The sequence below is a fragment of the Medicago truncatula genome, chromosome 7 (assembly GCF_003473485.1).
Source record: "Medicago truncatula cultivar Jemalong A17 chromosome 7, MtrunA17r5.0-ANR, whole genome shotgun sequence".
Lineage (NCBI taxonomy): Eukaryota > Viridiplantae > Streptophyta > Magnoliopsida > Fabales > Fabaceae > Medicago > Medicago truncatula.
In genome coordinates, this window is record NC_053048.1 from 46506251 (window position 1) to 46530010 (window position 23760).

Consider the following 23760-nt stretch of genomic DNA (forward strand, 5'->3'; position numbering starts at 1 on the left):
ATTCCAAATCAAAAATTCATCATAAAGATGATGATAAACCTGGCATGAAATAAAATAAATTTGTATGATTATACACGATTGTTTTAAATGGCAGAAGGTATAAAGAGAAATACAAATTACATAACAATATATAAAAAAAGTATAAGAAAAATGCATAACATATTGTTAATTTATGAAACAAATTTAGTTGATAAGTTTTGATTTTTTTGTCAACAACAAAATTCTAAATATTATTTCTTACACACGCGTGTGCGTCCACACACACACATATATATAGATCGAAAGAAAGGCATTATTTTAAATAAAAGTGCTTTGAAAAACATAGCTAGATGCGTGCAACAATAAACAAATAGAAAATATATACGAATATGTATATGTGTAAATTATCCATCTTAAATTCTGAAAGACTTCTTTGTAGACAACATTATTAGTTTTGTTGGAGACACGTCCTTCGTCATCGCAAATCAGCATCTTTAGCCCATCATCACGTGAAGTAACACGTGAAAGAGCAACATATAACTGTCCGTGTGAAAATATGGGTTTTGGAAGATATATTCCAACATTTTTAAGAGATTGTCCTTGACTCTTATTGATAGTCATCGTAAATGAGACCATAATAGGGAACTGTTTACGTTGAAATGTGAGAGGAAGTTTTGTATCAGATGGAGATGGAGACAAACTCAATCTTGGGATATATACATTTTGTCCAATACTGTTTCGTGATATTATCTTTGCCTCAAGTACGAAATTCCTCATTTGCGTAATTATAAGGCGCGTACCATTGCATAATCTTAACGGTTGATCAATATTTCTCAATAACATAATTGGAACTCCAAACTTGAGATTTAACTCATGGTTTGGCAAACCTGAAGATTTGACGGTGTTCAAAAATTCTAGAGTGAGAATCTGATCAGGACCATTAATATTTTCATCATGTGTAGACGGACTATCAGCACTTAAGTATGTTTTTTTCTCACCAGGAATCATCTATAAAATATAATTGTTCAGTGAATTATCATGGGTAGGTGGTAAAATTGCCCTATCTTGAAAAAATGAAATATCACTCATATTCTCCAAAAGTGATGGATATGTGCTATTAACAATTGAAGAAATTGGGTCACCTGAGTTCTTGATCAACATGTCATCTGGTATTTCAATTTCAGCTTCCCCATCATTGTTGTCTTCAATATTTCCATCTCCAACATTTAAAATCCAGTCAGAGAACTCTTTGAGTTCTTTGACATCAGAACATGAAGATCCAATTTGAAGCCTCATGTTTTTGGTCAATTTTAAGACTCGACAATGTTTCCAAAGGCGCGATGAATTAATGCCATCATCAACAACATCATGTGTTGGTGCTCTTGGAATGACCGGAAGAATTTGCCTGAAATCACCACCCAAGACGACCACTTATATAGAGAAAGGTAGTGGGTTAGTTTGGCATAAAGTGCCACATATCTAGAAAAAGTTACTTAACAAAAACAAACAATAGATGAGGGTAGGTCAACAAAATAGAAAAGTTAGTGGAAATCAAACTAAGATTATTATGAAGAGAAAAAAAAACGGTTAGATTCTATTTTGATGAGTCTATTTGTTATAGACTTTTTAAGAAGTAAAAAAAATCACTTTTAAAAGTGTGCATCCAATTGTTACAATTTGTAAGAAAAAATAGAATCTAAAATTTTTTCCCAAAATAAGAATCAAAATATTGAAGCAATTATAAATAAGATAATTCATTTTATATAGTTGTATCCAAACAATTAATGGAAAACAAACTAAGATTATTATGAAGAGAAAAAAGAAGAAAAAAAAAAGTTACCTAGTAGTTTATGAGTCTATTTGTTATAGCCTTTTTAAGAAGTAAAAAAAATCACTTTTCAAGTTAAAAAAGAAGGACTCTTGTTAGTAGTTTGAATAACTTGGTTGGGTTAACATTTTTCTAAAGTTGGTTTTTCACATAAAATTTATCTGTGCTTATAGCAAAATATGAGTTATCATTTAAGAATAGGCATGCATATAGTTTTTACCACCATATGAAGAGAGGATATTGATGATGCTACGAAACACGATAAAAAAAAAAAGTAAGGTGATTTATTTTGGTCACCAACACAAGTGATTTTTGGTTACCACCACATCATTCGATAGAGATAAAAAAAAAAATTATATAGATAGAGTGACATTGACGTAGACAAAAAAGAACGTAAACATGTTATTTTTGGATGTATGACATATGCACCAAAGTACCAAATGTTATAACAACCAAATTAGCAAATGTGAAGCAGATAAATTCCAAAACAAATAACAATTAAAAAGGTACTTATTGAGCAAAAGAGAAAAACGACACAAAATAAATCTAAGTAGTGTAGACTAAGAAGAGCTAAAATATCAATCTTCAGGTTCTTGCTTAATTTTGACAACTTTCTGCAATTTAGTGGTGGACGACCGAGTTTGACAATCAACGTCAATATATGTTGCATCTGAGTCGGCGTTTCTCTTTCTCAAAGACTTGGATGGATGAGTATCTTTAGGAATAGAATTAGCTTCATCACCAAGAAGCTACATGAATAATAAACATTCATAGCAATAGTTAATTTAATAAGTTTTATGAGTACTTTTAAAGTAGATATAAAGAATATTTAACTACCTTAATGTTATCATCAGTTTGGGGAGTAATAGGACCTATGATATCAACATCATCTTCCTCACCATTCGGAGGAGCATCATGACACTCAATATAATACCATTCAGACATCTTTTTGACTGCATAGGTATAAAACCTCTGTTCAACATTTTTTTGGATTGATCTCCAGTTTGAAAAGCATTTCCTTATCACGTAAGGTGTCAAACTCGGTTGGATAATCATTTGTGGTCTTTCCCTGTTTTTGATTTGGATTAGTAAACAATTAAAACCAATGTTTATTGTTTTAATAATATAACATAAAAAATACAAAAAAACAATATACTTAAGTTCATTATCAATACCATTTGTTCTTTTGCAGTCTTTCCAAAGTGCTGTGAAATAACTCCATCAAACAACACAAAAGTACTTGACCCACTATCATCCATAACATGAATGTGCACCATAAACCTAAAATGAAAAGTGAATATACATGAAAGATTCTATAACCTTATAAGGAATCACTAACCAAAAAAATCAGTGACCAAAAGAATAAAAGTGGTGATGATGCAACTTGTCGTTTATATAAAATTGTCGTTTATATAATCATGTACATAGTAAGTTATTACAAACAAAAACAAATTGAAATTAGATTTGCTAATTATATAAGTAACCGAATAGAAAGAATAATTGAGTTTAGCTTAAAAAAAAATGAGTGAAACATAAGAAAAATTAATATGGAAAACGTTACCTTTTTGTAGCTTCGACTAATGTATCACATTTTTCACAAAAGTATTTTGTACAAACAGTTTTCACAAAAGTATTTTGTACAAACAGGTTCAACCTTCTTGAAACATTTATCACATGAAACGTAGCACCACTTCTTATTGGTGTCTATGTCAATAATTTTAGCCAAGACAACACATGCACCCACCTGCATAGTTATTAAATTTATTTAAAGAATAATAATTAGAAAATTAAAACACAAAGATATGGATTAAGAATTATTTAACAACATAGTATAATAGTATAAGTCAAAGAAAATTAGCATAAAGTTGTAGACCTGTTTAACTTGTGTAATATCTGAAATTGTCATGTTTTTTGTTTGGAGTAGATCATTAGACAAAGAAAGTGAAGATTGTGTTGTCATATGAGTGACCCCTTGGGTCAAAGATGCATTGCCAGTTTCCATTCTATCGTAAAATATAAGAAAGTCATACTTAACAAAAAAAAATTCCAATAATTATCAATATATAATATATGTGTAATAACGATAGGTTAGTGCATACCCTTTCTTGTAGGTGCAACATTCTTCAATGTTGGGATTTATAAGCAACTTGGTTTAATCAAAAAAATACGACGTACGATTAATTTGAAGTAAGATGATTTAACCGAAGGATGAAGGATGAAGTATGACTTATAAATACTATTTGATGTTACTTATATAGAGATTTGAAAGATGATTAGTTTGACATAAAGTGGCACATATGTAGACAGAGTTAGTTACCAAAGACTTTTCTTTGGTGGCACAAATTTAATGAGAATTTTTTTTAGCAAAAGTTTGTTTAGAAAAACATAGTTAACAAAAACAAAAAAAAATCATATGGGGATCGGTGTTTATATTGCCAAATAAATAGAAAAAATAGCACTACCAAAAAAATAGAAAATAAACTATGATGTCCATAAAAAAAAAATTATGAAAGGAAAAAAAACAAACTAAGATTATGGAAGGAAAAAAAAAACGTATTTAGTAGTTTATGACACAAATTTAGCAAATGTTTGTTCAATTGCTTAAATATATGTTAAATAATAATAATAATAATAATAATAATAATAATAATAATAATAATAATAATGAGATGTCAATATTAAATTTAGCAAAAGTTTGTTCAATTACTTAAATATATGTTAAACAATAATAATAATAATAATGAGATGTCAATATTCAAATGACAAAATTAACCTCAAATTTTAACTCCAAAAAGTTGTTTAAGACAACTTAAGACCTTTTAAAAATAAAATTTTGTCGAAATCTTGGAGGCATGACCCTGATAATAATAATTTTGCATTGAGATTGAAATAGTGACCAGAATATGGGAAGTAGATAAAATTTGTATGGTTTATCAAAATAGAACTATATTAATTAATTTTCTAAGTGCTTATGTGAATGGATTTGTTTGTGCATGGATTATCCATTTTATTAATAATTAACCTTTAAAATTTTAACACTTGAATTTACTTGAAACACTTTTAAGATTAATATATAAAAATCTTAAACTGTATTATTAAAAAAAAAAAAAAAACTTTATGGTTATATCCTCGTTGTAATGTGGATGTGAGGTAAGCCGTGGGTCTCTTTCATGCTCTCTGGTGGGTTCATGACCTACGGTTAGACAACGTTAATTTTGCATTTGATTCCAAAATGGTGGTCTATCATTTTAACAAAGGAAGTGATGATGTAGCTGAGTTTGGTTATATTTTGAATGTAAACATTAGTGTAATTCTTATTTTGGAATCTCTTGTTGAGTTTAGTGGGAGACAAGACAATGATCGCTCATACATTAGCAAAGGTAGCCACATCCATTCAATAGCAACATGTATCGAACAATTGATTATGAACAAAATGTTATAAGAATCCTTTCTTAAAAATAAAAAATACGATGTTTTATAAAACAATGTGAAGATACTTAGACTTTGTTTGAAAGTTTGGAGGGGATGGTAGGGCTTTTAGGGTGAAAAATATATGGGAAAAGGGAGAAATCTTTTATATTTTTTGTAAGAGTGTTTTTTTAGAAAATGATAAATTAATACAAATACATTTTTAATTTTAAGAATATTATAATAAAAACATAGATTGAATTTGAAAAATTCATATAAACCCTCCTCCAATACAATTTTTAAATATTTTTGAGTTAGTTCGAATTAGGAAGAGTTGTATTATGAAGAAAAAAAAATGAACTCTCTGAAACCCTCCCCCTCAAAGTCATCCATTTCTTCTACTTGCATCTTTATTTTTTTTAAAGTTCTTCCCTCGCTTTTCCTCCAAACTCGCAAACAAAACCTTCAAGAACAATTACAATATGCTGAGTTATATTCAAATGTTTAGATATATAGTTATATAATTTTGTAATCTCCAGAATTTTCTTAATCATAGTGATAATGATTTCATTATATGTTTCTTTAAGGTAAATTATTTCAATGGTATGCTATCGTTTACCCATTGATTATGACATTAATGCAGGTGCCACATGACATTTCTTATAGCTAAGAAAGTCGAGAAAATTTGGATTTGCGTCATTACTTGTGGTAAAAAAATATTGACGAATTGATACTATTAAAAAAAATATTAAAGATAAAATTTAAACAATTTCAACTAAAGGTTTTCTGTTCAATTATAACCTTAGTCTTTTCCTCAAATTAGAGGAGTGAAATCAAAAAAAAAATCTCTGATAGTTAGCCACTTGTGCTGAAATCAGGTGATGGTATTTTCTTTTCAGATGCTAAAGCAACATTTACATTAATTGGAATCAAAAAGAATGTGCTTGATATCATCCAATGAGAGTTGAGTATTTCCATTAAATGGAGTACTGGACTCATTTGCATTTTGAGATATGTTCTGAGATACTAAGTTTTGAACATAAGAAATGTTTTGATTAGTATTCTCAGCCCCACTTGAGTCTCTAGCTAGAAAACCTTCATTTTGAATCCCACCATGAGGATTCTGCTGGAAAACATCTTGCACTGTAGCTCCACTGTTGATGATATTTTCATTTTGACTTCCAATTTGATGCTCGTTTAAGTACCGATTTGTGTTCAGGCGAGCCACATAACTCGAAAGAGATTCATCACCCTGAAAATTATTATATCCATAAAGATTCTGGATACTATTTGATTGGTAACTTGGTTGAGTTTCATATGCTAGACTGTGGCTTGGTTGTGTGAGCAGTGGATTAATTGCATTGGTGATCCGAATGCCATCTTGTCCATAACCATTTCTACTATTTGAAAACCCTGTCGCAGCAGCAGCATTAGATCTATCACTGTATTGCGTATTGATGTGATTGCTAAAACCAGGTGCACCAGGAGCAGTAACGTGGTTCATTGTCACAGGGTTCCCGGTACCAACTCCATGTCCTCGCTTCTTTTGGATGGCATGGTTTCGTACACCTAGAGGCATTCTTGCAGCGGTATTAGAAGGATATCTGTTTCTCGCCAACGTAGGTCCGGATTCTTGACATATACCATTGTTTGCGCCATTCGGGATTGTAAAGTTGGAAGCTGTGGAGCACCCAGGGGCATTATTTGGCCTGGATATCTGATTCTGTAATCTGTAATTTTGTAAGGGCATTGCATTGATTGTAATCGGCTGAGACGCCTGATTTTGGGGTATGAGATTTACTGATTGTGGATGTGTTGCAGTTGACCTTGAGGCTTGGTTCTGTAGTCCAGAACCTAGTGAAGAGCATGCATTCATTGTAATCTGCCGAGAAACCTGATTTTGAGGCATGAGATTTACTGAGTGTGGATGTGTTGCAGTTGACCTTGAGGCTTGGTTCTGTAGTCCAGAACCCAGTGAAGAGCATGCATTCATTGTAATCTGCCGAGAAACCTGATTTTGAGGCATGAGATTTACTGAGTGTGGATGTGTTTCAGTTGACCTTGAGGCTTGGTTCTGTAGTCCAGAACCTAGTGAAGAGTATGCATTCATTGTAATCTGCCGAGAAGCCTGATTTTGAGGCATGAGATTTACTGAGAGTGGATGCGTTTCGGCTGACCTTGAGACCTGAAGCTGAAGTCCAGAACCTAGTGAGGAGCGTGCATTCATTGCAATCGGCAGATAAGCCTGATTTTGAGGTATGAGATTTACTGAGTGTGGATGTGTTTCAGTTGACCTTGAGACCTGATTCTGTAATCTAGAACTTAGTGAGGAGCATGCATTCCAATAAGCCTGATTTTGAGGTATGAGATTTGCTGAGAGCGGAAGCAATGCAGTTGACCTTGATGTGTGATTCACTAACACAGAATTTGGAGACAACCGTGCGGTTTCAAGCGGCAACATATGGTTAGGCTGAGAATTCACAACATTACCACTTTTGGTTGAAGCTGACAAGGAATCTTGTCTCAGAGTTTTCCATATGTCAGACTTATCAGTTGCATGACAATGATCTGTATTTAAAAGGCCATCCCCCCACTTCAGACATGGTGCTGGAGAGTCACACACATAACAGTGGCACTGTGTATCACCAAAGTTATAAATCAAAGTAATAAAAAGCATATGTTACTATCAAATAACATATGAGAATAATAATTATATGAGTAAACAAGGTACTGCAAATATAATTTCTAAATTCTAACATAGTCTTAATCAACTATTTATTTTTACCTGGCCACAGTGTCTCTCATGAGGGGTTGAAGAATAAGGAAAATTGCCACAAAGATGCCGAGAATGAGGATAGTCTCTGCATGCAATCTGCAAGTCAAAAACAAAATTAACCTCCACAGCTATATGCTACTGAATACTGATAATACATCTTCAGTCATAAGCAAAAAGGGTATGAAAATCATAGTACTCCATAAATAAAGCCCAAGAAAATTAAGGGAAGAATTTATTTCAAAAAAAGTGCAAATAGCAAATAGTAATGCCGTAACAAAAACAAATCCTAAAATCTGTGCAAATCACCCAGTTGGTACCTAAAATTGTGAAGGTCATCCCTGAAATTTACAAAATTCCAAGATGATCCCTGAAATTGAAAATCATCAATCACATTAGTCATTCCAAAACAACTATAGAGACTAAATTGACCAACTAAAAGGACTAATGTAATTAAGGATTTCCAATTTCATGAATAATTTTGGCATTTTTCTTAATTGACCATAATCCACAATATCAAGCACTAACTCAGTAATTCACTCTTTCAATAAGTATTACACCCTCAAACACACTTCCAAAAAGTTATGCAAATTCATTAATTAAAAATCAAATAATTTGAATCATCAAAAACTATTAAGATCACATTTGATTTAAAGGATCCTCTCAGACTACATTTTCTTCCAAATACACAAAATTTACTTAATTAGCAACACTTTTACTTCCAAATACATAAATTCAACCCTTTTACTTCCTACAAACAATTTTTTTATAAAAATAAAAACTTGAATCTTCTAAAACAATAAAAAAAAAAAAAAAAAACTAATTTTCAAAAACAGTAACAGAATGAAGTTGAAAAAATTACCTGACCCTTTTCACCAACTACAAGAATCTCCTCATCAGACCCAGTTGGAGTATCATTGTCACAATTCACTTGGTTTTCTGGGTCACCATCTAAAACCACACAATCATCATCATCATCAACAGCTACCACAACAACCTCGCTTAATTCTTCATCAGACATTTCCAAAAACTGCTTCACCCAATCAGAATCAATGCTGGTTTCTTCTTCTGAGGTTGTTGGCATGGTTTTCATACTGATACAAAACAAAACAAAAAATTGTTGAAATTCTCAGAAACCTTTAAAAGATGAAATTTTTAGAGTAACCTCGTAGTGGGTTTGAAGAAAAAAATTGTTTTTTGAAGCGCAAATTAGTAATGAATGTGAGAAAATTCAAAAAAGAAAGAAATGATTATGAAAAATAGTAACTGCTTTCAACGTAACGTTAGGGAGAAAAATGCGGAATTTAAGTAACTGAAATTTATTTGAAGGAAGAAAACAGAGTGTGGTGTGTGTGAGTGTTGTGAGTGAGTGGGAAGTTTTGAAGACTCGACTTTACCGTTTAGAGAGAGAGAGACTTGTTCAAATCGTTTTTTTGCAATCAAATATATATAGATAGATAATGGTGCACTAGAGACCAAAAGTTATTATGAAAATTTTACAGGATTAAAAGTCGAAGGACAAGTTTAGAGGGATTAAAACTGAAAAGTTTGTATATTTATATGAACCAAAATAATTTAACCTTTGGTTCATATAAATATACAAACTTTTCGGTTTTAGTCTCTCTAAAATAATTCTTATACTTCGAGTCATTCAAAAGTTTTCCATCTTCGTTTTTGGTCTCATTTTTTAAGTAAATTCATATATAGAATTCATATTTTTTTAAAAATTTAAAAAAAAAATTGGAGATTTATACAATATTTTATATATTTCTGCACGATTTCACTAAAAATATAAAATTTATATATGAGATGACTTAAAAATAGAGACTAAAAATAGTGATTGAAAATTTTATAAAAACTAAAAATTAAAAATTTTATAAGGACTAACATTCTACACATTTATAAGGACCAAAATCAAAAAAGGTAGTTGGACAGATGAGTTAATTATGTGGCTTTGTTTGGATGGAGAGATTAAAGAGTCCCCCAGAAATTTGGCCAAACTAAGAAACAAATACTAGAGTAATGCACGAACACACTCAATGCAAATTCAGAGTCGATGCTCGTGGGAAAACTTTTCGTACCTAGTATTATATTATATATAAAGGAAACTATCTCTTTCAGCACATTTTTAGGTTGAATTTTTCTTTTCAAAAATACCCTTAATTTTAAATGCAAGTAACACATTTAATAAATATGTAATAAATAGATAAGAATAAATTTAATTTAATTTAAGGAGAAAAACTACACACAGTTCCTTATAAAGAGAAGTGATATACGGACGTTTGCCATGCGAATTTTTACGGGCGCGTGTTTACACGCGCTACAGTATCTTCAATTTTTAAATAAAAAAATAATAGAATCAGTCATCGCTTCAGTTTCTATCGTTTCTCTTCCTTCCGCTGCCAGCCCCCGTGTCGGAATTATAGCTCCATATTGGTGTTCTCTTTTTCAACAAATTTACATGTTCACTCTTAAAATTGGAAAATCCCCTTCTTCCTCGACACACATCTTCTCCTTCTTCACCTTCTTTCCATCTTCTCTGCTTTCTTTCTTTTCAGTTTGATACGGGAGACGTAATTATTGATGGTAAATCCACTAGTATTTGTAGATTACCTTTTTTCCTTCTGTCATATGGAATTTGTGTTTTTTCATGATGTTGTGGTTGGTAGACCTTGTGTTTATACAAGTCTTTTATGTATTGAGAGTACCTCCTCTGTTACATCTTGTGCATGTGGAAGAGTTGATAAATTTGCTGATTCAAACTAAAATGTTGTTACTGTGAAGTCTTGTAATTACATATATGTATTATTGGATGAGGTAGGACAGATTGGGAAGAGGTAAAAACAAAGGCGGCTTAGGATTTAGAGGCATGTTGTTAGTATTGTGCAGGATGTTTCTTCCTTTGCTGAAAATGTATCCATGATTCATATCATTGGATATTCTCCAACTGGCTTGTATGTATTGCAAATGGTAACGCGTGGTGGTGTCAACTGGCCGGCGCTTTGCTTTGTTGGTTCTGTTATGGTGTTGGTAGGCCTACTGCTACTGTTGTGTTGTGGGTTCTGTTTCCTATTAAATTGTGTACCGTATTTCTAGGGCTCTTTTTTTATCTTATGTTTGTTTTGTGAGCTTTTTAGTGTGTCTTGTTGTTCTGAATTTTATCAAACTTGCTTCGGTTTTGCTCTAAATACGTTATTTTTATAATAAGACTTCAAACCAATACCTGTAACAAATCAGAACAAGTAGTGTTATGGTTTGTGACCTGAGAGTAATAAGGAGCCTGCAAATAATAATATATAAGTAACCACTTATGTTCAATATAAAAATGTTAAAATAAAAACAAAATAACACCGAAGTCAATATTTGCACCTTGTTTACTTGACCAAAATGTTCTTGATTTGGATTGAAGGGAGCAAAAATATCCACATTACCATTTTCACTGCTACAAACATAGTTCTGCTCTTGTTATAGATATTAACATACAAAACATAGATAACTAGTATGCAATATCATATTGAATATTTCAAATAACAAAAAGCCAATCAATTTTAATTAAATGAAAGTAATAAATCAGGTTTATTTGAATACTATCTTGTGTCCCAGTCCCATCAATAATTTGATAGCTAAGATTCATTGGTTTGTCTATTTCTATGTAAATATTTTAGTGTGAAATGGTTGAATGGTTATATACTACTACTATTTATGTAGTTGAACATAGTAGTGTGTGTCTAATTTTAATTTTTTCGGACTAAGATTGCATGTAGTCAAAATACTACAAATGAAGAGTTTCTTATATTTGCACCTGATTTGCATGACTAGGATATGCTTTGTTTACTTGAATTCTCTCTTGTGTACATTGGCCCTGCCAATCAGTGGAAGTGTGATGCTAAGCAGAAAAGAGAGGAATATATCAATTTCTTATTCAAAAGCAAAACTACTGAAGCAAGCAACAAGCCATAATCAATTTTCTATCGTGTATACACATAAGCCACAACTGCAACATACGGGTGCTTTCATATTTTCAGTGAAGCAATTAATCTTGCAATTTTTTTAACTCAATATCAACACACATGTACTTAATAGCATATTTTTATCCCTCAACCCACATGTTAAACATCGCTCAAGAATCATTGGGCACAATTTCTTAACATACCTGATTCACAAAGGCGACAGAAAGAGAAGAGGATGACGACGAATCACAAAGACAAGAGCACGAAAATGAGGCGACGACGACGCTAGTTCACAATAAACGAGAGTGAATTCTAATCACAGTTTTGATTCGCGGGAAAGGGGAGGCAATTACGGCGGGAGTGAGTGGTGATGAACATGGGTTTGATTTCTGTTTTTAGAGACAGTGAGTTTTCTTTTTAATTAAAAAAAAAATCAGAAACTGCAGCACGTGCAAATGAGCTACAATCATGCATCCGTGAAATTTCGTTGTCTATCCTTCCGTATTGAACATCATTTCTCTCTTATAAAATAACATGGATTACTAATCCATGTCACTGATCATCCTCGTTAACCCTTTTTTTACCTCTGTTAACTACTGATCAAACTCACAAAAATCTTGCACAAAACAAAAACTCATGTTTCTTTTAATTTTTATCAGCCGCTTTTATGTTGTACATCTGTATTGTTCCCCTCAATACAACCGACAAAGATTGTCAAGTATTTTCACATCCCTTCTACAAAAAACAGTATTTTCATATTATTTTATTAATATAAGTTACTCTTCCTTAGTCTTTGATCAATTGTAACAAACATGAGCAAAAAATAAGGTTAAAGATTAGACTTTAAATCCTTTGAAAAAAAGATTAGTAACAAATTTGAGCAAAAAATAATGTTAAAGATCGAACTTTAAATCCTCTAAAAAAAAAAATTTAGTAACAAACGTGACCAAAAAAGATTCGACTTTAAGGACTTCCAATATTTTCAAATGGCCTTCCCTCACTGCTGCTTTTTTTTTAAGGTAAAAAAAGGTACACCTTTGATGTTGTTGCGAAACATTGACCCTATATATGGTCTGTGTAATGGGACACGATTGTTATGTCGTGGTTTATTTAAGAATATGTTGGATGTGGAAATCCTAACATAAATAAGTCACAAGGGCAAACTATTCCCAATGTCGGAATCTATCTTTCACAACATGTTTTCAGCCATGGTCAATTATATGTAGCTTTATCAAGAGGAATTTCTCAAAATTCAACAAAAGTTCACATTAAAGAAGGAAAAATAGAAGGAGAAGATGAAGACTTTACGAAAAATATAGTTTTTAATGATATTCTTTTATCGCAATCATAACAATATTTCTTTTACGTAACATGTCATTTATTACATTTATGTTATGATGTTACTAATTAATATTAAAATAAACAATAAATGACTATTATTTTATCTTTATTTTATAATATGCAGGCAAACTAAAACATGTTGAGTTCATAAATAATTTTGTTATATGCCTTGACAATATTTTGTTTATAAATCAAAATATCAATAATTTCCACTAATATTTTAAAATTTAAAATTTTTAATCAAATTTATACAAACATACATAATAAAATAATCACATGCGTTAGCGCAGTAGAAAGAGGGACAGACGAACACGATAGTGCCCGTCTTTCCGTTAGTGTTGATAATGTGAAAAGGAAAAAAAACAATAATAAAAGAGAGAGAAAGTTATGATACAAGGAAAATTAAATAAGGGTTCCTTTGTTATAGTTTTTTCTAAATAGTTTTTATAGTGTAATATATTTTTGCTATAATCTTTTTAATAAAAAAAAATTTAAGGAAGGATTCAAATGAAAAATCCGTTTAAATAGCTTATCTTAAAATGTAATTTTAAGTATTTTATTATTTTGTTATAATTTTTGGAAGATGTTATTTTGAAAAAATAAGTGATTTTTACTTTGTAAAATCTCTAACAATTAATATTTAAGTTAATGAATGTCAAAATCTCATTTTTAACTTATGTAAAATGAATTTGAAATAACTTCTACTATTTTTTGAGTAAAATTCTAAAAAATCCATTTTTAAAAATTCAAAGAAAAAACCATTTTTTTAAAATCTATAACAAACATGCCCTAAGTCGTCAAAGGAAAACGAGAAGTAAATAAAATATAAATGCTTTTTCTTAAGAAAACCAAGAGGCCTTTCGCAAAATAAAAAAATTAAAAAAAATAAGAGGATTGAAAATAACGATCTCTAAAATTATCTACTTTCAACACAAGTTAACACCTAGATTGAGAGTCTGGGTTTATTCCATTTATTTATTCATAGATAAAGAGAGCAAACCTTTTTCTTTTTTTTTTTTTATAGTTTGGATTTGCTCCATTTATTTTCAGTCTATTTATACACATGAAAGATAGATATAAAGGATTAATATGTGAGATTTTAACAAGTAGACCACACAAATGAACAAATTTCACTAATCATTTAATTATGTATATATTTTTCATAAATAAAGAGTATATAAATGAATCAAATCTTAATTTTTTTTATCAAATAACATAGTAGTCGAAATTTTACCTCTTAAAAATAAATAAGTGAAGAATTCTAGGTTTAAACTCGAATCTTTTCATATTATAATGTACCTAACAACTTGGCTGGTTCAAAAGAATATGTCCCTTAATTCTTTTGGTTGAAGATAAGAATAGTAGTTTACTCTTAATTGTTTTTGTCAATAAAATTCTTATTATAACATCAACCTTCCCTTTTATTAATTTTGTTGGTTCCTTTTTTCATTTCTATATTTAGCAACACTTTTTCTTCCTTCCCTTCTCTCTCGCTCTCTTGTGTCAACGAAAAAGACCAAGCCATAGGAGCCACGAAAAACAAAACAGGTACGTACGTACGTCGTACACTTTGTTCCTCCTGTCCTGTTTTTGTTTTTGTTATCCCCACCAAACAACAATGTTGTTCTTTTTTTTTTTTTGTCTTTTGAATTTCCATGCATTTACTAACGCTTGTTTCCGTTACAAGTAACATTCTCAAAGACTTCAATTTTTTTATTTTTTATTTTTATTCTTTTATTCCTCACATTGCCACCATTATTATTCTGGTGAAAAATTGAAATCCACCACAAGAACGTTAAATCATATTGGGATTTCAGTTACATGTGAAAAAAGAGGACCTTTGGTGATAATTTCCATCTGGGGTCTTCTCATTCAAGAATCAACATCAAAATTCAGTTGAATGATCAAAAGGGTTGCATGTAAATTGGTGAAATTTGAATCTTGTGTTGAATGCATGAGCATGAGGTAGGTGTATATAATAAAATATGGATGCAAAAGAAGAAGTAGAACCAAATGAGGAGATACCTACATCTCCAATGCGGGTCGTCCTACAACAGATATCTGAAGGAGCATTTAGAGTTGCTGGGGAAGCATTGCATAGTATGTACTCTGGTGCTGGTGGGTCAAGCTTGCCACAAATAGGGCCTAGTGTTGCACATAGGAGAAGTAAAAGTGAAATTGTTACTAAGGGATTTCAACGTAGTCATAGTTTTCAGAAGTTAAAAGTTCATGTGCAGAAGGCATGGGGTTGGGGTGGAAAATCAAGGGAAGAAGGTTTACCCCCGATTTTCAATCCCGAGGTCATGGCAAACCAGAAACGTCAGTGGTATCAGCTTCATCCCAAATCTATGGTATTCAATTTTTAGAATCCTTTTGTGTACTGCAACTAGTAGTGGATTATGGAATTGGTTTATATTTGATGATGTATAACTGTTGTACATTAGTATCAATCATAACAATTTTCAACTACTCGTGATATTTCACGTCTTGTCTCAGAGATTATATCATGCTGGATGATTTGATTTTAGATTGCGTAGATTGTCCTTATATTGAATAACCATATCATGCTGGTAGATGAGTAATGTGTGTATTGTGAATGCTAAGATTTATTTGGAATGTCGTTCTTGTAGACTCATTAGCATGAACATTGTTGTACTAGCTTTTAGGAGGCGACTTTATGTCTCTTACACGTGTTTGTCAGAAACGTGAACTTATCAGTCTGTTGAAGCAAGTCACTGAATGTTATTGTAGGATTGTTTTAATTATAAGGAGCCAACCTCGCTCTTTGAACATTTTGTGATTGTGGGGCTGCATCCAGATGCTAATTTGGAATCGGTGGAGCAAGCATTTGCAAGAAGGAAGAAATGGGAAAGAGAGAAGGAAATGTCTGAATTACTAAATTACAAAATGATGCAGCAACAAAGGCCGCCAGAACCAATTTTGGAACCTCAGGTTTGTTAGATATCAATCTCTTTAATATGCATATTTGAGAGAAAAGGAAATTCTGTTAGAGGTAAAAGGAAGAAGTCACAACTAAAGAAGGTTAAGATATCCTCCAAAGCATAAGAAATAGAAGCAAACTAAGAGTATAAGACCCTATTTACTTTGTGAAAACATTTTCTATTTTTATTTCTGAAAATTTGAGCTAATTTTACTTGCTAACAAAGAGATACTAGACTCTTGAAGTGAAAAATAATTGTGCACATTTTTTTAAAACAATGAAAATGCCAAAAGACTATTCTCATTATTTTCAAAAATGCATCATCTATAACTAGCATTTCATCTTCTCTCCATCACAATGGTTCATTTTAAGAGTCTCGCATCTTCTTATTAGCAAGTTAAAATGAACTCATATTTTAGAAAATGAAAAAAAAAATGTTTTCACAAAGTAAACGAAGCCTAAGAACTAGCTGTCCAGTCTCTCTGCGCATAATAGATATGGAAGAGTTCAAGTAAAAATTGTTGTGATTCTCTGTTAATAAATTTTGAAGGTTGATTTCTTGAGCCCTGCAAAAATACCGAGTGTTATAGGCATTTTAAATTGATCAATTTCCCCACATTTACAAAGATATTTGGAATATTGCATTCATATTTTGATCGTTAATAGGGATTAATTAAGTCTGCATACAAATAAGTTGATGGTAACATTTCCTGCATACAAACTGTAACCAATTCTTGTCTATTTATGTTTATAACTTAGGGGTATTTGAGTAAACATTTCAATTAAATGTTTATATAGTGAGTGCCTATCACACGACAACTTATGGCATGAGCGCTTAAATTTAATAAAAAATCTGTTAACATAAACTATCTCAAAGAGGTTATTAGAATATGTTGAAAACAATCTATAGGCGTGTTATAAGCTAGTTTTCAAGTATGTGATCAGATAAACTCAAAATAAGCGTATGCGGAGTTTAAACTTTAAACTCAATTAAGCTCTAAATAACCTTTTCCAGATGTCCCAATAGTGCATTGTTAAGGATTAATTTCTTCCTTATAGCTGAAACATTTTTGTAAACTTGCAGATATTGTTCAAATATCCTCCTGCAAGGAGCTTCACAGTGCGTATGCAGGATTTAGCCTCCTTTTGCTTTCCTGAAGGTGTTAAGGTCTGTTTGACTGTTAATATACTTGATCAGATATGTCCTTTTTCTCTTTGTTAAATGCTATCTTTAAAATGGTTTTTAGTTTACCTCTTTTTTCTCTTGAAGATACAAAACCGGCCCTCTCGCTTGTTAGTTTACAGCGTATGAACATAACGAATAGAATTCTAGGGAATATAGAGAAATCTTCTGCTAGTTATACTGACTTCCATTCATAGGTTTTATCAGGAGTCTGATACTATTGTGCACCTTTGATTTTAATGATTTCTTAAAATTAAAAACTAAGTTTGATATATTTTATTTTTTTGGTAGAATTTGGCATTTTGTTTATCAATCTTGCTGCTGCTGTTTTTCCACAAATTGTTTCATTTGTTAAAATATTGATTTACAGGCATGGTTGTTGGAGAGGACTCCATCTCTAAGTGAACTAAACGAAATTGTCTACGGACAGGTAAACAGTTTACTCTCATTTGGAAAGGCAAATGTTTTTCTACGGGCTAGTTAAAGCAATTTATCATCTTCTGTCAAATACAACATTTTAGATGGTGAATTCGTACTATACATAATCTAATACCATGTCTTACTAAGGCATGCATATGTAGAGAAATTTTCAAAAGCTCTACATTTCTTGATTTTCATTTTTGGTTAAATGTGTAAGTGGTCAATCAAATTCTTATCTTATAATTAACATTTCCCGAGTGCTCTGTCGCTCAGCACCTTTGAAGGTTGAGAACAAAGATAATATTTTCCTTTTTGTTTATTCTCCACAGGAGCATTTAGGCAGAGATGATCTATCATTTGTCTTTACACTCAAGGTAATTTTTTTGTTGGCATCTTCTATTAAGTTTTAACTTGAAATGTTAGCAATTAAACTATTAACAGTTTAAAATAAATATCGGAGATTGCTGAAACACATTATGTGCACCTTGATCAGGCAGAAGACAATACACCACTTTATGGAGTTTGCTTACATGTTCCTGAAATTGTTCAGAGGCCCCCTGGTATATTAGGCAGATCATCTCCTATTTCTATTCCCTCTGTGCTATCCAGCCGCTTTCTGGTTTCTGCACCTCGCTGTTACTGTCTTCTGACCAAAGTTCCTTTCTTTGAGTTACACTTTGAAATGTTAAACAGGTTAGTTCCTTTCATTGACTCGACGGCGTACTTATTGTTCTTTTGTTTTCCCTATATCCAATAGAATTAATTATGTCTCACTTGGATGCAGCCTCATTGCACAGGAGCGTCTGAACCGGATTACTCAGTTTGTAAATGAAATTACTCTTTCTGGTTGCATTCCATCGACACCAAAACTAGATGATCAATTGAGTTCATATACTAACTCACCAGACAGGGAGCCTCTTTCTGGTTGTATTACATCGACACCAAAACTAGATGATCAATTGAGTTCAGATACTAACTCACCTGACAGGGAGTCTCTTTCTGGTTGCATTCCATCGACACCAAAACTAGATGATCAATTGAGTTCATATACTAACTCACTCTCACCGGACAGGGAGTCATTTAGTGACTGGATGGCTTGTGCAATACCTCTTGATGGTGCAGCAGCCATTACCGCTGCTGCTGCTGGCATTATATCTGATGATGAAATCCTACAGTTATCACCCAAAATATGGGATTCTCGCTGTCAATCCCCTGTAAGCGTGACTGCCAGTGATGCTTCAGATTTTTGTCAGTTTAGGGATATAGAGAAGGATGGCAAGAGTAATTTACAAGATCATGATACATGCACTTTCGATGGACCGGAAACTCATAATTCTGTGGAAAGAATGCATGGAAATTGTGAAGCTGGCCAAGCTTCTCCCAGTGTTGGAACACCTGTACCTGCTCAGGGTCGTGCCTTGGAACGCAATGGAAGTTCTGAGTCACTTTTCAGGTGGTCGATCTATAATCATATTATTCTAGGTTTTAATTTTATTGTGCTTCTGAGATATATTTCTGGTAATAGTTTGCTTCCTTGTATCTATGGCCTCCTTATGGTGCATAACTTTTTCTGATGTGCTATAGTTCATTCATCCATCTTCTTCGTTAGCGGTTTCTTGTATGAGATTTGATGTTCAATTTCAATATCATATTGTTTTCATTGGCAGTCCAGTTCGAAGCACTGTGTCGGAAGATGAGGATCATCCTTTTCCAAACAACGAAAGAGATTACGGAGATGATTTGTTAATGGAATGGGCTATGGTTAGTGCAAAGTAGTTTTCCATTTTGTTTTGCATTAATTAGATTTAGGTGATTGTTGATTGGCATTTAACATTTTTTCTTTGGTGTGAATAACTTTGATAGGAGCATAAGAATGATTTACTACAGATAGTATGTAGATATCATGCTCAAACTCTTCCACCCCGAGGAAGTGAATTTGTCTTCCACCCTCTTGAACATTTACAAGCTATTCAATATATACGACATTCAGTTGATTCACTTGGCTTCAAAGAAAACTTTTTAGATTGTTCCGAACCAACTGAGGTAATTCTTAAGTCATTTTTAACACAATTATTATCCATAAATATGTGCTTTCTTTACAACTCTACTTGGTAAAAAGGTCAACCCGAAGTTGGCAGCTGCTGAGGAAGCCCTTGCATTATCAGTATGGACAACATCAACTACTTGTCGAGTTCTATCCCTTGATAGTGTAAGCACATATTCTAATTGAACTTCAACAATGTTAATCTGTCACTGAAAATTTGCTGTATTAGCTGCAAATATTTTGCTACCTTCTTGATCGGTTCAATTTTTTTATACATGTTACTGGCAGTTGCTGGCATTGGTTACGGGAGTTTTATTGGAAAAACAAGTTGTAATAGTGTGCCCAAATTTGGTAATTTTCAAACAATTGTATACTAATCAATGGCCATTATTTGTTGATGTGGATTAGTTTGGATTGCTTTAGGGAGCCTTTCATTTTGGCAATTTTTGACACAATGCAGGGTGTTCTATCTGCAGTAGTGCTTTCTCTTATACCGCTGATTCGTCCATTTCAGTGGCAGAGTTTACTGCTCCCGGTGAGTCTGTCAATTCAACAACCTCTGGTTTCAGATTTTTCTTGGGGCTTTACAAAGTATAACAATATCTTGGCCATGCTTTTCAGGTTTTGCCTGCAAAAATGATTGATTTTCTTGACGCCCCAGTTCCATATATTGTGAGTTCCTTTTGTTGTTCTATAAATTATGCTGTTTCATGTGATATTTGCTGTGTCCAATAACTTTAGTAGGAGTATTTATCATTGCTTTGTGTGATATTCAGGTGAAATTCAAGTAGAACCCACATGAATTTGTGTGTGACTAGCATTTGTCATTTTTAAAAAAATTAATGTTTTTATGGATGCGAGTTTCAATAAGAATCCCGGATACGGGATACATAACAGTAGTACGATAGGATACAACACAGACGCATGGATACGAGAATTTTTAAAAAAAAAAACAAGATGCGTTAACAAAAAAACATATAAATTCACGTCTTTAGTTAGTAAGACGTATCGAAGATGTACAGTATGTAGATGTCAATGTTTCTTTCGTTGGTAAGACCTATCAAAGATGTATCTGATAAGTATCGGGAAATATTCATAAAAACAATAAACAAAATTGTTGGATACCCTGCTCTTTTACGCCGCTTTATATGAATGTTGAAGTTAAGCCTTCTCTTTGTACTGATTTTTCGGAAAATTTGAAAGAAAGAAATGAGCCGAAAATGGGAGGGGGAGAGACAGAGAAACAAGGGTTGATTAGTGAAAGGCCGTATGTATTATAAAGGCTTATTGATGTATTTAACCCTTGCAATTAGGCGGCATTTAAAAATTCGTCCCTGTAATTGCTAATCCTGGCATTTTAACCCTGCAATTGTTAATCGTTTAAAATTTGGTCCTTGGACCAAATTAATCACTGCCACGTCACTAATTTGATGACGTGGCAATCACCGTCACACATGAAATTCCAATTTTGCCCTTAAGAAGAGGACAAAATATTGAAGAAAGAATTGGAAACCCAGGGGTAAATTTGGAATTTCATGTGGCGTGGCAGTGATTAAGTGGGGAGAGGGACGAAATTTTAAACGATTAACAATTGCAGGGTTAAAATGCCAGGATTAGCAATTACAGGGACGAATTTTTAAATGCCGCCTAATTGCAAGGGCTAAACACATCAATAAGCCTATTATAAATTGTGTTAAATTCTCATACAAGGAGTATAAACTCAAAGTGCAATTTTTTACCATGTATTCCCTGTTTCTAAGAATTTTATCACTGTTTGTTTATTCAATTATCCATTGTTCTTGCAGGTTGGCATACAACAAAAACCAGATGATCTGTATATGAAAACTGCTAATCTTGTTCAAGTTGATGTAATGAAAAATCAGGTTTGTAACGACATTTTAAAGATAGCATGATCCGCTAAAAGAATGGATAATCTTATGCAATCTTGCTACACTTACCTTGTACTAAGTACTCTTGTTTGGAATCACGGTGGATACCCCACCAACCGTACGTTTGGATGATGCTCCAAATTGGAGCTTATACGTTTTCATGTTTTTAAGCCTTGGGACGCAAGAATTGATACACAAACGCCAAAATTTAAGCTTGTATCCCATTGTTGAGCGTGCTCGCTAATAGAGGATAGCTATGCTGTACCATGTGGTTTTCTTCTCATTTTTTTCATTTTCTACTTTTTTTTCTTTTTGCAGGTTAAAATGTGTCATTTGCCTAGACTTCCAAAGCAAAGAGAGCTTGTTTCTCAGTTGAGTCCAATTCATGCCAGACTTTCAAGTGAAAGTTCAATTGCTAGGAAGCATCCTGTACATAGGTGCAACGAAGTCCAGGTTTTTTTAGTTCCCATACTGGAGTTCTTCTCTTTCTGAAATTTAGAGAAATAATTTTTCAGCTTCTAGCCTCGGATGATTCTCCCACCAGTGACAACTGCTAATTTGTACCTGTTGCAGGCTGAAGCTGCAACTCAGTTTTTGAATATCATGTGGTACTATTTGGACTCGCTTTGTTCGGATTTGAAATCTCATACGATAACTAGTGTACAATCAAACAACGACAGGGTAACATAACGAAGTTATTGCTATTATTTTTATTTCTGGATATTCTGAAATAAATAAGAATATGTAGTTTGATCACTTTTTCCTAGCTCATTCTCAATATTTTTTTCCTCAGGTTTCTTTACTTCTTAAAGATAGCTTCATTGACTCCTTTCCTCTTAGGGACCAACCATTCATTAAGGTAACAACTCATAGGCACTCTACATAAGATTGAAATGGTTGTTATAGATAGTTGCCATCTAAGCTCATGAATCCTTGGCTTTGCAGCTATTTGTAGATACACAGCTTTTTACTGTTTTATCAGACTCTTGCTTATCAAGCTTTGAGAGCGGAAATTTGTAGTCCTCCTCCCTCTGTCTGGCGTTACTATAGGAACAAAAGAGTGTTTATCTGGTAGACATGACTCACTGTCGACACTGAGGAAGATATGTTTCATAATTTCGTTGGCAAACCGAACCCCCTCTCCAATGGATTGGAATGGCCAACAGCGTGAAAGTATAAAGGCTCAGAATTTTGTATCATGTTGATAGGAAAGTTGACTGTATAATACTAAATCACTGGTACTGACCCCAAGCAAAGAGTTAGGTTCCTGTATTTTATTGAGATAATATGTTTTTGGGTTTAGCTGTTCAATATTTTGTTATTGACTTGTGAGTATATACAGACAGACAAACAATTCTCACTCTCCCTATAGCATACATACATATCATTCATTTTTCTCATCTCTCTTATTTTTTAATTTTGATGACAATACCAGATGGTATTTTTTAAATTTTCATAGGACTATGGTTTCTTTTATAATTTGACAAATTGATATTACAAGGTAAAATCATCAGCATACATTGGGGTGTGAGAATTAGTCTATATAGCAAATAGCAAACAGTCCTCCCATTTTGATTTAGTATGAGAAAGGATGCAGTGACTATTAGTGCAAGTATATATGTATATCCCACAAACATGCAATCTAACAGATGGTATAGATTGTACAACACACATGCGAAACAACGAAAGAAAACCACCTATGTGTAGCAATTGCTGTTCTAGGTAGAATCCACCTTTCACCTTTTTTTGCAATGCTCCTTTGCATCCAAACCGTGGTCCTGGCTAGAAACCAAGCAAGATTTAGGAACAAACATATCAATTGGAGAGTGGTTGTGAACATGACTAGCTCCAATGCTTTTTTGTCTGAAAACAAGACTAGATGTACTGGTGTTGTGAATATGAATGAATTCAGAATTCTTAAAAGCTTTTAGGGTGGATATTCACTCGCCCAAAGCTCCTGAAATTAGAGAGGTCATCTGATGTCCCCTCGTTTTGAACTGGATG

The 23760-nt window shown here is 32.6% G+C and overlaps 2 protein-coding genes across 2 annotated transcripts; one reads left to right on the plus strand and one right to left on the minus strand.

The window, feature by feature from the left end:
- Positions 1 to 5989: 5989 nt before the first annotated feature.
- Positions 5990 to 9369, minus strand: LOC11428227 (GATA zinc finger domain-containing protein 14). Its single transcript, XM_003625376.4, has 3 exons — positions 8851 to 9369; positions 8001 to 8087; positions 5990 to 7850 (listed from the first exon to the last, which is right to left on the minus strand). The coding sequence occupies exons 1-3, from the start codon at positions 9079 to 9081 to the stop codon at positions 6135 to 6137; spliced, it is 2034 nt and encodes a 677-aa protein (XP_003625424.2). The 5' UTR covers positions 9082 to 9369; the 3' UTR covers positions 5990 to 6134.
- Positions 9370 to 15066: 5697 nt separating this feature from the next.
- Positions 15067 to 23208, plus strand: LOC11430838 (uncharacterized). Its single transcript, XM_024771152.2, has 19 exons — positions 15067 to 15630; positions 16031 to 16231; positions 17305 to 17388; positions 17774 to 17833; positions 18153 to 18197; positions 18317 to 18516; positions 18608 to 18736; positions 18908 to 19276; positions 19491 to 19584; positions 19687 to 19866; positions 19943 to 20032; positions 20156 to 20218; positions 20328 to 20402; positions 20489 to 20539; positions 21673 to 21750; positions 22075 to 22209; positions 22330 to 22437; positions 22550 to 22615; positions 22702 to 23208. Exons 1-19 carry the CDS (start codon positions 15265 to 15267, stop codon positions 22774 to 22776), a joined length of 2469 nt encoding a protein of 822 aa, XP_024626920.1. The 5' UTR covers positions 15067 to 15264; the 3' UTR covers positions 22777 to 23208.
- The last annotated feature ends 552 nt before the right edge of the window (positions 23209 to 23760 follow it).

Excerpts from the sequence above, each read along its gene's own strand:
- LOC11430838 (XM_024771152.2), top strand. The coding sequence starts at position 15,265 with ATGGATGCAAAAGAAGAAGTAGAACCAAATGAGGAGATACCTACATCT. Across the intron at positions 17,834-18,152 it reads ACGAAATTGTCTACGGACAG|GAGCATTTAGGCAGAGATGA; the intron begins GTAAACAGTTTA and ends TATTCTCCACAG. Across the intron at positions 19,867-19,942 it reads ATTGTTCCGAACCAACTGAG|GTCAACCCGAAGTTGGCAGC; the intron begins GTAATTCTTAAG and ends CTTGGTAAAAAG.
- LOC11428227 (XM_003625376.4), bottom strand. The coding sequence starts at position 9,081 with ATGAAAACCATGCCAACAACCTCAGAAGAAGAAACCAGCATTGATTCT. Across the intron at positions 8,088-8,850 it reads TAGTTGGTGAAAAGGGTCAG|ATTGCATGCAGAGACTATCC; the intron begins GTAATTTTTTCA and ends TTTGACTTGCAG. Across the intron at positions 7,851-8,000 it reads ATGAGAGACACTGTGGCCAG|TGCCACTGTTATGTGTGTGA; the intron begins GTAAAAATAAAT and ends GGTGATACACAG.